This window comes from Hippocampus bargibanti, linkage group LG02 (genome assembly GCF_051943395.1).
Source record: "Hippocampus bargibanti isolate YZ-2025 linkage group LG02, ASM5194339v1, whole genome shotgun sequence".
In the NCBI taxonomy this organism is placed as follows: domain Eukaryota; kingdom Metazoa; phylum Chordata; class Actinopteri; order Syngnathiformes; family Syngnathidae; genus Hippocampus; species Hippocampus bargibanti.
The window spans coordinates 29,478,596-29,495,765 of NC_142735.1; the positions used below are offsets into that span (position 1 = coordinate 29,478,596).

A 17,170-nucleotide genomic window follows, 5' to 3' on the forward strand; every position below is an offset into this window, starting at 1 on the left:
AACAGAAAAAGTAAAATCCGAAAGATAAATACTCTTAAAAAATACTAGTAGACCTTATATACAGCATGTCAAAAATCGACTGAGGTGCTGGAACAGGTTCAGATGAAATGGATGCGCTCTGCCGGGCTAAATTGCCGTTTTTTATTCCGTTGTCACTGAAGATTTCACCAAAGGACACATCGGCAAACCTCACGCCACACTGCCGTATCGATTCAGCATCAAACATACTGTAGTTCTCTGCACTCGTCAGTATTATAAGATGTGTCACCCCATGTCACCTGAAATCAATAACCTTCTCACTCAGTCATTCCCACTGCATTCCTCGTCACCATCAGCACTCGATTGGTTCGTATGAAGGATCAAGTGTGATGGATGTTATGCTTTGCGAAAGAAGTCGACTGCTAACGTTGCTAATTCTATAGTCCTCCTTTCGATCAAAGTCAGAAAATGAAGAGTCAGAAAATGAAGAGTTGTAGCATTGGTTTGGAACAGTGATTATTGATTCAGGGACGCCCAATGAGAGGTGAACTGCAAATAGGCCGGGGTTTGCCGGACCAGTGAAGGGAGCGCTCCAGTGACTGTGAGGCATAGGTAGCCACCTGTAGCGGCTAACAGGAGGGGGTCTGTTAGACTGAGTGAGGGGCCCAGGATACCAGAGTTGTTCCATCTGGTGGCCCGCTCACCTTCTCTGATGGATTAAGCATTCCTCGGCTAGCAGCTGTTGCTAAGGCGATGGGCGAGTATGCGCATGAGGAAAAAGTTGCTGGCGTCCCCTCATTACAAGAGGTTAACTTCGTGTAACCTCACATCAGGGAAATCAATTCTTGATTTCGGACAGAGCGATAGATGAGTGTCTTGCACGTTCTTCACCAAAGACTCTAAGTGGTCGACAGCTGCCACTGGCTAGCGACCGATCCGGCTTTGTTTACTACACTCTCAACTTCACCAGAAAATGATGCTACGGAGGTGGATTTGCTTGAGCAGGAATTTGGGGAAAGCGAGAACTGCCCGCTCTGTTTTATTTGGTGACAACCTAAAAACAAAACACCATTAGCTTGTTTTGGCAATGCTACAGTGTTATTCCACATTATTTGGATTTAACGTGCCGGACGACAGACGGGACTAAAGGCATCAGCGCTAATTGTGTTGAGTGGCCTGAGCAAAGTAGCGCAGTGCCTCTGGACCAAAACAACTCAATGCTCTCTTTTCCAATCTCCAATGAAACAACCCTGAAAACGTCTGGCCACTCAACACGTGAATTAATGAAGCTAAAAAGAATGACAGCAAAAAAAAAATATGAAATCAGCATTTTCATTTCACAAATCAGTGGCAAAGTGTTAGCAAAGTGCTTCCGAGGACCATTTTACATGCGGATTAGAACCCTTATCGCCATGATCGACAGCTGATGTGACGGCTTGATAAGACTGTGTCTTTGATGCCTCGCGAGGCATGAGGGGTACTCTTTATCCCTTTTTCAAGCGTCTTTTGGAATACACTGATCCGGCTTCTCGAGATGGCAGAGATTGTATTGTAAAACTTCTGCATATCATTGCTATCCATTTATATCATACACCTTGTAAATGATATCCCTTGTCATGCCGACGGACGGGGTAAAACAAGACTAGACTAGACAAGGACTGGGCAGATGAACTCAACCGCTTTTTCAATCGGTTTGACAAGACGCCAGCCGCCCCCGGCCCACCGTCAACTTCACCTGTAGCTGCACCTGCACCAACTCTCACTGTGGCCTTACCCTCCCTGCCCCCTCTCATGACCAGCTTTCCACAACCAACATCTGCCCTCCCAACCGTTGCCACACCCTCAGCCGCCACTCTGCCTCCTGGTTCCTGCCTGTCTGTCACAACTGCGCAGGTGAGGAACCAACTGAGGAGGATGAAGGTGAGGAAGGCAGCAGGTCCGGATGACATCAGTTCCCGACTCCTCAAGACCTGCTCCGACCAGCTGTGTGACATTGTCCAGCACTTGTTCAACCTGAGCCTGAAGCTGGGCAGAGTTCCACAGCTGTGGAAAACGTCATGCCTGGTCCCAGTGCCCAAGATTGCCAACCCCAAAGAGCTCAACAGCTACAGACCGGTGGCGCTGACGTCTCACCTGATGAAGACGCTGGAGAGACTCGTCCTCGCCCACCTGCGACCGCTGGCAAGCTCATCGCTGGACCCGCTGCAGTTTGCCTACCAGCCCAGCATCGGTGTGGAGGATGCCATCATCTACCTCCTCCATACGGCGTTGCTGCACCTGGAGAATGCTGGGAGCACGGTGAGGATCACATTCTTCGATTTCTCCAGTGCCTTCAACACCATCCAGCCCAGTCTACTGGGGGACAAGCTGCAGCATGCCGGAGTCGACCATCACCTCACATCCTGGATTACAGACTACCTCACAAACAGGCCACAGTACGTGAGGGTAAAGAACTGTGAGTCGGACAGGCTTCTCTGCAGCACCGGAGCGCCGCAGGGAACAGTCCTGGCTCCATTCCTCTTCACCCTCTACACCTCGGACTTCAACTACAACACCCCAACCTGCCACCTTCAGAAGTTCTCTGACGACTCAGCTATTGTCGGCCTCATTACAGAGGGAGACGATAGGGAGTACAGGGGACTGACAAAGGACTTTGTGGACTGGTGCCAGCAGAATCACCTCCAGATCAACACTGGCAAAACCAAGGAGCTGGTGGTGGATTTCTGCAGGAAACAATCGTCACCTGCACCATTGAACATCCAGGGTTCGGACATTGAGAGGGTGACCTCCTACAAGTACCTGGGTGTTACTCTCAACAATAAACTGGACTGGACAACAAACACGGATGCCCTAATCAAAAAGGGACAGAGTCGCCTCTTCCTCCTCAGGAAACTGAGGTCTTTTGGAGTTCAGGGGTCACTCCTAAAGACTTTCTATGACTCTGTGGTGGCATCAGCCATCCACTATGGCATTGTCTGCTGGTCAGGCAGCATCACCACCCGGGACAGAAAAAGACTGGAGCGCTTTGTCAAGCGGGCCAGTTCTGTCGTGGGCTGCTCGCTGGACTCTCTTGAGGAGGTGGGCAACAGACGGACGCTAGCTAAACTAAAAGCTATGACGGACAGCCCCTCCCACCCCCTCCTGCCCATCCTGACAGCTCTGGGTAGCTCCTTTAGCCAGAGACTATTACACCCGCGCTGCAAGAAGGAGAGGTACCGCCGCTCGTTCCTACCGACTGCTGTCAGGCTTCACAATTCCCAATGATCACATGTGAAAAAAAAAAAAAAAAAAAAACTGGACACTTGTAAATATGGGTTGTTGCAATATATCTTAATGCATCTCTTGATTCTGCACTATGTACAGTCTTGTTTATAGAACGGTTTTTGCACATCTACATTTGCACAGTATACAGTTGACATTTTTATTTTGTTATGCTTGAATATCTTGTTTTCTATCCTTTCACTCCCACCCCAACCCCATCCCTCTTCAATTGCTGCTGTGGACTGCAAATTTCCCCATTGCGGGACGAATAAAGGTATTCTGATTCTGATTCTGATTCTGATTCTGAAAACAATATTTTCCCAGCCAACTACGCCAACGCATATATTTGCCTTCACTCGGTCGGCATGTCAGGCTTTCCCCCCTCCCTTGCTTCTTCATCTCCTGCTGCGTATCTTCATGATCTAAAAGTGTGCTTTCGGCTTAATTCCATTTTCATCCATCAAGCAAGCGTTGCAGAGGTTTGACCTCGCACAATCCCGCCGACAATAGCGAAGCCGCAGTCGAGGCGAACGGGTGAGAGTGACAGAGATGGGTAGTTGCAAGATAAGAAGGCCCCCGAGTTGAAATGATGAATGCGGATGGAGTTACGGCGAGACATGACAGGGAAAACAAAATCGCGCCGACGCAAATTCTGGCGGCCCATCAAACTTGTAAGTAGGAGTTATTGTGTTTTGCATCAGACGGCAAAGGAACCATCATTCCTTTGCCTTTGTTTGCCTTGGGCTTTTTTTTCACACCCAGCCATTCTCACCCACCAAATGTTTTTTGTCCAAGAACTACTTAGATTTCTATGCAGGTTTCCCTAATTCAGGGGTGTCCATTTTTTTTTCAAAGGGGGTCCGATTTGGTGTGTTAAAAATGTAGAGGGTAGGGGAATAACTTAATTTAAATAAATTGCTTCACATTCAATTATTTAAAAAAAGCCACCGTCTCTTTAGAAATAAGGCAGACAGATGCTACGTGAAGAAATAGTCCAATTTCCACCTCTCCTTGAACCGTCGGCCGTCATGGGTTGGCTTCCTCCTTTTGTTGATTGTCGCCATTTTCGAAAATTGGGGGGCTCATTCGATTACTAATTTGTTGTTACTGAATTGGATTGGATTGGATTTGCCTTTAGTAGTCTCGCAGTGGAGAAATTTAAATTTCACAGCAGCAGTAAATGAGCCATTTTTTTTTTCGCGAAGGGGGTCAGATTTGGTGTGTTAAAAATGTCGTAGGGGTGCAACCTCTGCGGACTTTGTTGTCATATAACAGCAATTAATTGAAATACATTTCACCGAGCCATTTTGTTTCACATTTGATTTTTTTTTTTTATTTCCATGATCATAAGCATATACTTTGCTTCATTTGAATTTAAGAAATCTTGAAGGGAAAAGCAGAAAGAAAAAGACGTTATTTTAGAAAAATGGGGGGCTCATTCAGTCAATGACTGATATACTAATTTGCTCTTCCTGATTGAGTCGCTGGATGGCAGCACTTAGCACATGCAGGTAACAGCGCTTTAACTTTTTTTGTAACAGTTGAAAATAATTAATTGTTATTTTGCTTATTGTCGCCATTGTAGAAAAAAAATAAAACTGTCGAAAATCGCCATTTTCAGATTGGGGGGTGATTAGGTCAATTCATATGTCAAATCATCATATCCTAATTTGCTGTTCCTAAACTTAGCCTCTAGATAGCAGCACATGCAGGTAACAGTGCAACTGGCCCATGTATTGATTCTACATGTGGGCAAGACATTATTGATTTTATGGTGGGAGGGTGTGGGCCGGATGAAAATTGACAGGTCATCCCGAATTGGTCTGAAAACTATTCACTTTGACTCATATATATTTTGATCAGTTAGCTATTTATCCCAGCAACTTTCAGTGACAGGTCAAAGAAATTTCACTTTTGTACAGATGACGGATGAAGAAACCTTCTCATCGATGGACCACTCCTGTACGACTGAGAGCTTACACAGACGTCAAAGAATGAAAGAATATTAAAGTCAAATGAAATAATAATAATAATTATACAATTTATTTAAAGCACCTTTCAAAGCTCTCAGGGACACTTTACAGTCACAGACAAGCATATATACAATTATAAATAGAATACAATAAATAAAATACAAGTCTAAATAGAAACACGAGAGAGCCACACAGAAAATGCAATTTTAAATGGGTGGGTTTTGAGGTGGGATTTGAAGGTGGGAAGAGAATCGATGTTACGAATGTTGGGAGGAAGTGAGTTCCAGAGTTTGGGGGCAGAGCAGCTGAACGCTCTGTCCCCCATCATGCTGAAACGGGCAGGGTGGGGGGCACACAGAGGTGGAAGGAGGAAGAGCATTTGAGGGAACGAAAGGGAACAGAAATTTGAAGAAGGTCAGATGGGTATGGGGGCAAGGTTAGGGATAGCTTTAAATGTATAAAGAATAATTGTAAAGTTGATTCTATATTTGACCAGGAGCCAGTGGAGCTCTTGGAGGACGGCGGTGATTTGGTGAAAGGATGAGGTTCTGGTGATGATCCGAACTGAATAATTTTGGAGTAGATGAAAGCAGCATATACACACATTGCCATTCCGTCCATTTGAATAATTGTCCCTGAGTGAGTCAATTGAGATGACAATGTCATTATTTTACAAACCCTACTTTTTATGGCATTTTTATTTTTGCCGGGATGCTATGAGACATGTCTTATGTAAGACACGCGCCTCGGCTTAATAAAAATTGTGCAAACGGCGATTTGAATTGTTTGTTTCCTCATTGTAATGCATCATAAATTTGCAAATGCGGCGGCTGGACGAGAGTGTGTGCGTGCTACGATAAGGACACCCGGCGAAAGAAATGATGGCATGAGGCAAGAATGGGTGTTTTATTTATTTATTTATTTATTTAAGATGATGAGTTAAGTGCACGCTACATCCTAAGTCAATCCATCTTGGCTTGCTCCTTGATGACAGCCGCGCTCTCCCGATGACTGGGGATGGTAAATAAAGTTGTTTATCATCTACCTCCAGGGGTGGACAAAATATGGCCTACTTGACTTCTTTAAAGGCCATTAACGTCCTCGGTATGTTGCATTCATTTTGGCTGTCTCTTTCCTCACTATATTTTTTTGATACATTTATCATACAAAACAATTGGCTACATCATCAAATAAGTGAACTGTTAAACATGTTTGAAATCGTACTGTAATTTATCAAATATGTATTTTTTTCTTTTTTCTGAAATAGCCAATTCGTATTTAATGTTGTATAGTTTTCTTTTAAGATCCATTCAAAAATGGCTTCATTGATTTATGGAACCAAAACGTTTACATTTGTTTTGGGATCTAAAGCAGATTTTGGAAATGTCCACAATATTTCTTTTTTATACTTTATCATACAAACCGATTGGATACATAAATAAAAATGAATAGCCAAAAAGGTTTTAAATCATTGCATTCAGTGTCATTTCTCAAGTCTGTATTTTTTTTATTGAAATAGCCAAATAGCATTTAAAACGTTGTTTCCTAATTTACTTTTAGTATTCATTCAAAAATGGGTTTATTAATTTATGGAACCATGATGTTTGCTTGTTTTCGTGTTTAACTTCGTTTTGGGATTTTTTTGAAAAATCAGACTTTGATTACATTGATTTTAATAGAAAATGTTTCGGTTTTTGACCAAATGAGTGTCTGAACAGGTTTCTGGAACGGATTATGGTCGAAAACCGAGCTTAGACTATATTACCTCCCCAACACCATCCCCACCAACATCGAACAAAATTATCACCCGTTTCGACCCTTTTGTATTTTAAACCAAAGTTCGCCAATCCCTGCCTTGCCTTATCTCCCTCTCTCCTCTGTCTCTGCCTGTTCATTCAGCATCAAAATGCCCAATGTAGCAAAACAAGTTAGCGTCTCCTTTTCACATCTGTGACAGCAAATGCGGAACGTCGCATCGGGCACTTTGCATCAAGTCCGGGCCAATAGCCATTGCTCCCCACTGACACCCAGCACCGTGTCACAACAAGTCGACGCCGACGGCGGGCTCCTAGCCCACTGCAAACTGACAGTAGCGGCCCACTGATCAGACACACTGACGGATCCCTTGAACACGAAACCTGTATACATCCCCTTGTGCCCATGATACTGGGAGGATGGAAGCGGGGGTGGGGTGATCTTTTGGCTGTCTGACACGTTAAGATGGCAAAAAGCATGTAGCCACACCGGACCTGACCTCTGCATCACATGCGCACCGGTCGGCTCAGGTTGACAGTATGTGCCAAATAAAATGGAGGAATGCGAGGGGGTGGGACGAAGGCAGAATCCTCGCCATGTAAAATTGTCAATTGAAATCTGACTGAAGTCATGTTAGGCGTACCTCCGGAATGCACGCTGAGGATCTGCGAGGCCAGACGGCCGTTTGCTTGATGACAACAGTTCATCTCAAAGCGACAGGATAACACCGAGGGTCCGTTTGAAGACTCTGATCCCACAATCGATCCAGCCGACCCCTCGCCAACGATTCCAAACCAATACAGACTCTGCCGATGCTCGCGGCGATGTTCGACCGCGTCTCCCCTCAAAGAATGGTATCTCTGTTTCACCAGTGACCTAATCACTCGCTTGAAGTGCAATTAAAAGTTGAGCGCAGACTTTTAAGAAAGTAAATGAAAGTGTGATCTTTACTTTTTCCGTTCCCACCTGCCTCTTTACCCCACTGGTCTCTGCGGATACACTAATATGAAAGTGTACCCATGGCAGGCTTCCAGACACATTCCGAACACAGTGGGAAATGAAAAGACGCGGATGGAATCTTGGCAAGCGGCTTCACCTGGATACCAACTTCTTCGATGCCATGCAATCCATGCATCGATGCATGCCATCGCTGGACACCAAAGGGGCCGTTGTGCTTTTTTTGCGGCTGTAATGGGCAGCATCTTCACAGCCCCGATTTGTTTAGCGGAAAGGTCAGTGCTGTTCAACAGTCTGCGGCTGGATGGATGCATGGCTTGAGGAACCCGCGATAAGAAGAAAGGAGCATCGGCGCAGAGCGCCGATGCGTATGTGGAACTGTTGCGGCTTGTAATTGAAGCAGATTTATGTGGAACAGGAGATGTGAGACAATCTCTTTTCGTCAATGGATGCTACAGCTGCGTGTTTGCTTTCAACATAAATAATAATAAAGGCATATCCAATCCAATCCAATCCAACATTTAGCTTGTAGTCGACGTGCACATTCCACCATGATGTCCCTGATCCACTGGTGGAAAGACGCTTTGATCCTCTCCTCTTTCATCTAGAACTGCTTCATGTCATCACAAAGAGGGTACAGCAAGTCCTGAAGAATGAATGTCTATCTGTGTCTTTGATTTGTCATATTGTCTCTATGCTGTCATATTATTTGTTATGTAGTTTTTTTTTTGTTATTTTGACTTCAAGACGGCGCCACGAGAATGGCTGCCTTTCCAGCAGCTCATGTATTTTGTTTTTCTACTTTCATTCATTTCATCACTTTGCTGCTGTGAAATGTAAATGTCTCCACTGTGAGACTAATAAAGGCAAATCCAATCCAATCCAATCCAAAAAGGATCTGTGTAGAGGTGGGGGAGACTGAAACTGATCCCGAAACAGACACCGTGTGTCTCACGATAGCATTAAAAAAGGCAAATTTAATTTCCAATGTTACGACTTGAATCGAATGTTATTCAGTCTGCAGTTGTCCTCGTATGCATTGACTGCGTAACCGGACAACGTTTGAGAGAAAGTAGAGCAGGACACCATTTTTGTTTTTTCTTTTCCTGGCAAATTCAAACGCTGAACTTGCAAAAGTCGTTTCTCCGGGATTCTCGGGTGCTTTTATTGGAGAAGTTGCTAGCCCGGTTTCATCTCCTTTCCCCGTCTATCCTTACGGGAGCAAAAAGAATGTGCGCAGGTGGAGGCGGAGGAGCCGATGGAAGGAAATGAAGCTCGACAGTGAGCGGGGGAATTTTGGGATCGGCCTTGTGGGATATAACTATCAGTTTAGTCAGAAAGTGATACCTTTGACTCGACGGGAGTCGGTTCGGAGGAAGCTGCTACGTTTATTGCCAACATTCCAGAGACTCGCCCTTATTTAAACCCTCTCCCCCTTGACCCGTCACTCACTTAAGAGGCCGCCCACAATGAAACATTTGTGTTTTTCGGGACAATACCATGATTGTGTTTTAACGCTGAGGTCTGATTGAATGAGCCGCAACCGGATCAGGTTGCAATTGATGACCCCCCACCCCCTTTCAGATCTAGTTGGCTGTTGTCTCAACGTATCTGATGACTGAATTGACATTCCAGTCGGGTTGATATGTTCCCGTTGGGATCCACTTGGCACCCTCTGCGTGTTTCGGGTGGCATGAATGCAATCCGCTGTGTAGTTTTACCGTTTCCACTGAAACACTATTTTCACATGCAATGGCTCGATTGCTTATTTTTTCGCTTACTCACTCACTCTACACTAATTTTGAGTCACTCCTTCCATCTCCCTGTACACCCCCCTCAACCCCCTCTTTCATCTTTAATGCCATCTGCTCAAGGTATTTACAGCTGGAGTTACTCGCCGCCGCCAAATGCTTGATTCCCAATAAGCTGTAAGTGTAGCACAAATTCCAAACAAACCAGCTAACACGTGTGGTGGTGTGTGTGTGTGTGTGTGTGTGTGTGTGTGTGTGCTGTGTGTGTGTGTGTGTGTGTGTGTGTGTGTGTGTGTGTGTGTGTGTGTGTGTGTGTGTGTGTGTGTGTGTGTGTGTGTGTGTGCGTGTGTGTGTGTTTGTGTTTTTATGTTTGTGTGTTAGAGAGTGAGCCTTGCTGACAGTTCAAGGATGAAGGAAATGAAAATGCAATCCAAGAGGTCGCACATTATTGAGGCGAAATCTGTGTTCGTGTTTTCCACTGGCTCTATGTAAACTTGCGCCAGAAAAGCCGCATTTTTTCTTCTGCCCCCGACACCCTCGGCCTGGAAACAAGGCTGGGTTAATCTTCCAAATCTACCTGCGACTTTGTTTGCATTGTTCATCTCGCAGGGCGGTGGCTTTGCTCAATCAGCCGTGGCTGTCGCAGCCGGCTCTCAATCACGAGCGCGCCCCCCCAAACAAAGCATGCAACCCCACCCCGACCCTACCCCCTTCAGAGGATGCTGATGCCGCCGTCGACCCCCTCTGAGTGGACCGAGCATCTGGTTACAGTCAAGCTAACGAACGCTCAGGTGTAATGAAAGTGGCACATTCAAAGCGACGCTAACTCCGGGCCCGGGCGCAGCGTGGGGTTAAGCCATGCACTTTGTGCGTGGCCGTGTGCGCATTACAGCATGCGAGCAGAGCGCCGAGCCATTTGATGAGGTTTTGATCTTTTTCTCATCCCTGAATTCAAGAATGACAAATCCCCCAATCCCAGTTTCTCATCTGGGGCTGAAAACATCCACAAAACAACACCGTACAGCTTCCTGAATTACATTTAGCAAAAATAACAGTGTCAAAGTCAAGGCCTGAGGGCCAAATCCGGTCCGCCGCATCATTTTTACATTTTGACATTTCTGTATGGCTACGATCAAATCCATCTTGTGTTCTTTCATCATCGTTTGATTTGGGGCCACCACAAAAATGGACAAAGTCAACTTCAATGGAGGTTAGGACCTTGGAAAAAAATCATTGGCACCGCCCTACCCACCCTCGAGGACTTGCACACTGCAAGAATGCAAACTAGGAAGCGGAAAACCCTACAGGACCTTCCGCACCCTGCCAATCACCTTTTCCAGCTACTCCACTCAGACAGGCGCGACCGATCCATGTGCATCAAATCCAGCAGACATTTAAACAGGTTCTTCCCCCAAACCATTAACTCTTTAAACAGTAACCCAAATAGAATTGTCGGGATGTGCCTCAATGTCGGGAAGTGCCTCAATTTTTCTTATGATGATACTAGTGCCACGTATTCTACCAGAGACAAATTCCTTGTGTGTTCTAAATACTTGATGTTTCTGATTCTGATTCTGATTCTAATTTTAATCGACCCGTGAAAACAAATTGAGCATGTCAAGTTCCATGATGCGTGCTAAAGTCCGAACCAACATTTCAAATTGTCCCACGTAAACTACAATAACAGTCATTCTTGATTTCAAATTTGAAAATGAATCAATCATCAATTTGTTGTGTGTTCTTGATGTGTGGAGGACATGAAACATTAGGATGGCTTCACCAAATTCATAACGGCCCTCCTAGAGGAAACTGTAACTAGAATGTAGCCTGCCGTAAACCGTAATGACAATGTGGCCCGAGGCAAAAAATGACTGACACCCCTGGCATAAACAATCTCGTCCCTCAAAGTGACTCGGCGCGGGGACTTTTAAGTGTTTCTTCTCAGTCAGCCCAGTAAAACACCGGCACGAGAAACGCAGGCAAATAAAAAAACGTTTTCATTTTACGCGCTGGATTCACCCGTGTGTTTGCGCATTTGTGAGCAAGTGCTTCCCTCGCTGGGGGAGATTGGCAGATGGATGAACTTTGGGGCCGGGAGGCGAGTAGCAGGGCAGGGGGCCCGAAAGGGTGCTGAGAGGAGGTTTGGTCTGCGATGCTGCCATTTCCACCAGAATGCTGACAGACAGCTTCTTTTCTGCTACTTTGCTGCGACAACAAATAAAATAGCAAAGAACCACCCCCCTCAAAAAAAAAAAAAAAAAAAAATGCAAATTCTTGTCCAATCAAGCCCTGTCATGAATAAACTGTCACCCCACACACGACAATATTAGAAGATAATGATAATACTGAACCTGACTTTGGAGCACCTTTTTGACAACCCCGTTGTTGGGATAATTCCATATACCCTGCTGTATACAAGATTAAAATAACCTATTCTGTTCAATAAGTGACTTCCTGCTGATTTCACCATACCATGTCTAACACCCTGAAGAGTGATGAACCAGGAACGAACGATGACTTTTAACCCATCACCCGTAAATCAAACTAACTGAAAAAAAACGTAAATATGCAGGGGATTTGCATGCTGGACATTGGAAAATGTATTTGAAAACATTGGCTTTCCTCTCCGGTGATGTGAACCTCGGAAAGAGTGAACCAAATGCTTCACAGATCGACAAAAAAAGTTTTGAAAACCAAAAGGAGCAAAAGGTCACAGTGCAGATGTTGCTTACAGCAGATTCAGATCCAAAGCCCGCGGCAATCCTGGCGTGAACCCCCGTCGCCGCTCTGCAAACAAATGAGTTCTCTGCCGGCCATCTTGCTGCGCAGCCAATAAAAGAGGAAATCCTGGTGAATAAAATATCTTCCCGAGCTTCATTTCCGCAAGCTAATTTTCCCTTTTTCCTTACCCGAGTGTTTCCAATTCATTAGGCCTTCATTGCATTTGCATCAGTTAAGAAAAAAGTTTTCCCAACCACAGAGCGTCACGCCGCCAGACAAATTCACAGGAAACATGTCACAACAGACCCCCCCCCCCCCACACACAAAAAAAAAACATATTTTTTGTGTAAACAAAGAGACAAAAGCAACATTTAGCATCTTCACATGGACTCAAGTGTTTTTACACTCACAGAGTCGTTAAATGGGCAACAAATGTTTGGCTATCCAAGTGAGATCTGCATGAATATTTATAGTGATTCGTTTGTTGAGTGTTGATTGTAATTACACGAAAACATGAGTTATTACCAGTCAACCAGAGAACGCCAACCGGGGTGCTCCTAAGTCAATAAATGCAGCGTTTGGCGTTGGTAAACATGGTGAAAGTTTTCGCGACCCAAACAAACACGGAATTGAGTAGCCTCAGAACAGGAAGACCAACATAGGCGAATTGGGGTTACGTTGTCTGCGCATTACCTAGTCTGAACGGCATCGGCCATTTGCAAAGTCAAATATAACGAAAACGGCAACGCTAGTGTCAAATACTTTCATCGCCATCCCACTACTGCTGCCTGTGCGCCGAAAGGGACCGAGACAGCAGGCGATTGGAGGCAAGAGATTCCTACTTTAATGAAATGCTCTTAACTGCTTAAGTCACTGACGCTCAATAACTCCTTCGATCAAGCAACACGTATCGACAGCGGCAAAGTCTCGGAATACTCTTATCTTCACTTGCGCACAGACCACCGCTTGGGGCCCTCATTTGCCATTCTTCGATAAATGAGTGGGAAAACATTCTATTTCCCTGGAGGCCAGCACCGAGGCTGAGTTGTGGCCATGTTTACCGAGTCCCATTAAAGTTGTTGGGAACTACTGTAGTAAGGGGTTGGCATTAGCCTCAAGATTCCACTAAATGTTTCTGTGATAACGCGGGTAATGGATCTTCAACTTCCCAAATGTACACAACCATGAAAGTGTGTTACGTAAACAACCATACTCTGAATTTCAATTATTTAGCGCTAACACTAGTAAAATACAGAGCTCATTCGCTAGTGTTAGCCGCCATGCTAAATTGAATAGCATGCTAATGCAAACTGACAGGACAGGCAAACACTCTACACGTGCTCGCACTCTAGGATTTCATACACATACACTCAATGTGCTTTGCCAAACTAAAACTACAACATTTCCAAACCAACGGAAAATAAAGATATAAAAGTGACCTAACAGTAAAAAAAAAAAAAACAATGCACGGATTTTGGGAAAAATTGATTGCAGAATTTTTTTTTTTAATATTTTTTTAAGCCTTTCCACTCACGGCGAAAATCAGTGCTGTTGGTAGATAATACCATTTGCATGCAGCATAACTGCAAATTGCCGATACACCGTGGCTGCTTTGAAGTCTGGGCTTCACTAGTTTGACCCGAGTCTGTTGACCTTGGCACCCTACTGGATTTATACGCCTTTAGCATTTCTACAAAGTATTCAGGACTTGAACTATTCAGTGACATTAGCATAATGTGACAACATATTCTTCAGCTGTCTGGGAGCCAGTGTCAAATAACAGAGGTTATGTTCCCAAAACAAGCAAATATTCGTCAGTTTGAGCCTTTTGGTCTCTTTGGAATCTGAGTCCATTCTGACACCTGTCTGCTTTGTTTCTTCCCTCAACTCCCATCTGAGGACAGAACTCCGCCTAAGCGTCCCTTTTGTAGTGACCCCTGGCCATTTGGTTTCTCTTGTAGCCATTTCGCCGAGTGACCTTCTCGGTGGTGAGCCAGCCCCAGGACCCTCACCAGCAGGGATCGCTGCAGAGCTGCTACGACAGTGGCCTGGATGAGTCTGAGACGCCCAGCAGCAAGAGTTCATCGGGGCCCCGACTGGGCTCCCTGCCCCTGCCCGAGGACAGCTACGAGAGGACAACGCCGGATGGCAGTGTCGGTGAGGCAGAGCACATGGAAAATGGTAGGGACAAACACTGAAAGGAGATTAAGATCAGAGAGAAGGAACACATACACGCACATACAGCGCCAAGTAGGATGGCGGAAAGAGGCATGTAAGATCGCTCGTCTGGGGCTTTTAGAAGCAAATTTGCTACGACAGGGTAACATACAGCGCATAAGGATCTCCATACAACACAGCTTTTCAGCTTTGACTTGAACTGTCCGTCCAATCGTCCATCCATCCATCCGTCCATCCATTCAAAAAAAACACCCATTCACACTCAAAGTTTGTCCCCATGTCGCTACCTATGGAGGCAAAAGGCGGGGGTACATCCTGGCCGAGGTGCCAGGTCAATCGGAGGGCATGTGCATACCACTATTGTTCGATAGAACTCTTAGACATCAAAAACTTACAGAGCAACGTGTTCCTCCTCTTTCTGGAGGCTGCTTGGGGCCATTCCAAAGAACTGCATTTCCGCACTGTATCTGACCTTTTCTTCGAAATCAAGTGAATAGGCGGCGGGGACTACCACGGTGGTCTAAGTTCCTACTTGAATTGGTAAGTGAGAGGTTGTATTTCTCCAAATGTGGGACAGGCCGACAGCGAGACTGTGAATGAGTCAAGTAGCTTGAATTTGACTGAATGCCAGACTCTCGCCTCTTAACAACCCATAAATTTCTATAAATGAATCAAACTTCAGACAGGGTTTAAATTGGAGACAAATTTCGTCACACAAAGGTCAATGCCCTCATGTCGTAACTTCAGCATCGCCTTCGATGGCAGCGTTTTCAGAAAATTATAGGCGTAGCGACCGTGCCTTTTGATGCACGGGTACTCAGGCACTGCAAATAAACGGTGTTGGCTTTAACACGGACTGATTTAGGATTACGGTTTGCCTTGTATAAATTTTCAGACAAAAGGGACTTATTTTGCAATCTCCCTTCAACGAACCATGAATCAGGTCGGAGCTGTAAGCTGTTCCTGGCGATGCGCTTCAGGTCCTTGAAACAAAGACCAAGTGTTCTTGAGGAAGACCTTTGCCCACTTACTTATGCTTAAGTGGGCATCACCTAAGCGCAAGATAAATGTGATTATCAAAGGGGAGGGCAAATTCCGGTTGACCATCCAAGCCTATCAAAAACTATTCTCATTAGCTTCTCTATTTTCTTTGTCGCGGACAACCCACTCTGATTTCGTTTTATATCATTTGCTTTTTATTTGGTCTTTGTCCAGTCATCAACTCGGTTGTTGTTGTATCACAGTGTCTACGTTCAGGTTCCGTCCTGGTTCTATGCCACCCCCCCCCTCGATTCCTCGAGGTTGGGCTCGGGAGTTTTGAAAAATTCTACGGCTGACATCAGATTTTGTTTTATTAAACGGTGCATGTTGATGACATATGACTCAAGAGTACAGCTCCGGAAACATTGCTGCCTTCTTGATCGCCACGCACGGCTGAGACCCTTCGGTTATCACCCCCCCCCCCACCCCTCCCCCCTCACACACACGTCATCAGATATTCATAAACTGCGAGCCTTGTGAGACAAACAGCCAATTAGGTTCGTCCAGCAACACGCCTTGTGCCCCTCCTATAAATCAGCGCATTGCCGGAAGCTGTATCGGGTGGCTTTACTCAACCCCTCGGACTTCATCTCCAAATTAACAACACACTGCCGCGTCATTCCAAGCGAGTGGTGGTGTCAGAATCTCAGAATCTCAGAATCAGAACGGCCGCCGGCGCTCTATGTCAAAGGTGGCAGACTCCAGTCACATGTCTTGACGCTAATAAGAAGTTGTGTGGAACTTGGGGACTAAAACCGATGGAATACTGGATTTGACTTGGACTTTATATACACAAGACTCGACAGCTTGTCAAATGTTGCTGGTATGATTGGATTGGATTAGACATGCCTTTATTAGTCTCGCAGTGGAGAAATTTACATTTCACAGCGGCAAAGTGATGAAAGGATGAAAGTAGGAAAACAAAATACATGAGCTGCTGGAAAGGCAGCCACTTTTGTGGCGCCGTCTTAAAGTCAAAAGAACAAAAAAAAACTAAATAACAAATAACACGACAGCACAAAGACAATGTGACAACATAAAGACACAGAGCGTCATTCATTCTTAAGCACTATCTGGACCCTCTTTGTTACATGAAGCGGTTCTAGATGAAAGAGGAGAGAATCAAAGCGTCTTTCCCCCAGTGGATCAGGGACATCATGGTGGAATATGCACGTTGACTACAAGCTAAATGTTGAAAGCAAACACGAAGCTGTAGCATCCATTGACGAAAAGAGATTGTCTCACATCTCCTGTCCCACATAAATCCGCTTCAATTCCAAGCCGCAACAGTTTCACATACGCATCGGCGCTCTGCACTGACGCTCCTTTCTTCTTATCGCGGGCTCCTCAAGCCATGCATCCATCCAGCCGCAGACTGTCCAATAGCACCGACCTTTCCGCTGAACAAATCGAGGCTGTAAAGATGCTGCCCATTTCAGGCGCAAAAAAGCACAATGGCCCCAGAGCTGTCCAGCTTTGACACTCGAATGGCACTGACATTCCTCCCAAATCAAAAACAGTACTAGCATATTCATGCTGCCGAAAAGGCGCAAC

At 45.3% G+C, this 17,170-nt stretch overlaps 1 protein-coding gene across 7 annotated transcripts in view; it reads left to right on the forward strand.

Moving 5' to 3' along the window:
• Positions 1-17,170, forward strand: part of pcdh7b (protocadherin 7b) — a 138,681-nt gene that overhangs the window by 54,510 nt on the left and 67,001 nt on the right. For 3 of the 7 annotated variants that reach the window (XM_088990819.1, XM_088990820.1, XM_088990823.1), the window contains one exon: positions 14,359-14,578. The exons of 2 other annotated variants lie outside the window; for them this stretch is intronic. In XM_088990819.1, coding sequence (XP_088846945.1) covers positions 14,359-14,578 — 220 coding nt within the window. The remainder of the gene's footprint in view (positions 1-14,358; positions 14,579-17,170) is intronic. 2 more of the 7 variants (XM_088990821.1, XM_088990825.1) reach the window with 1 other exon arrangement.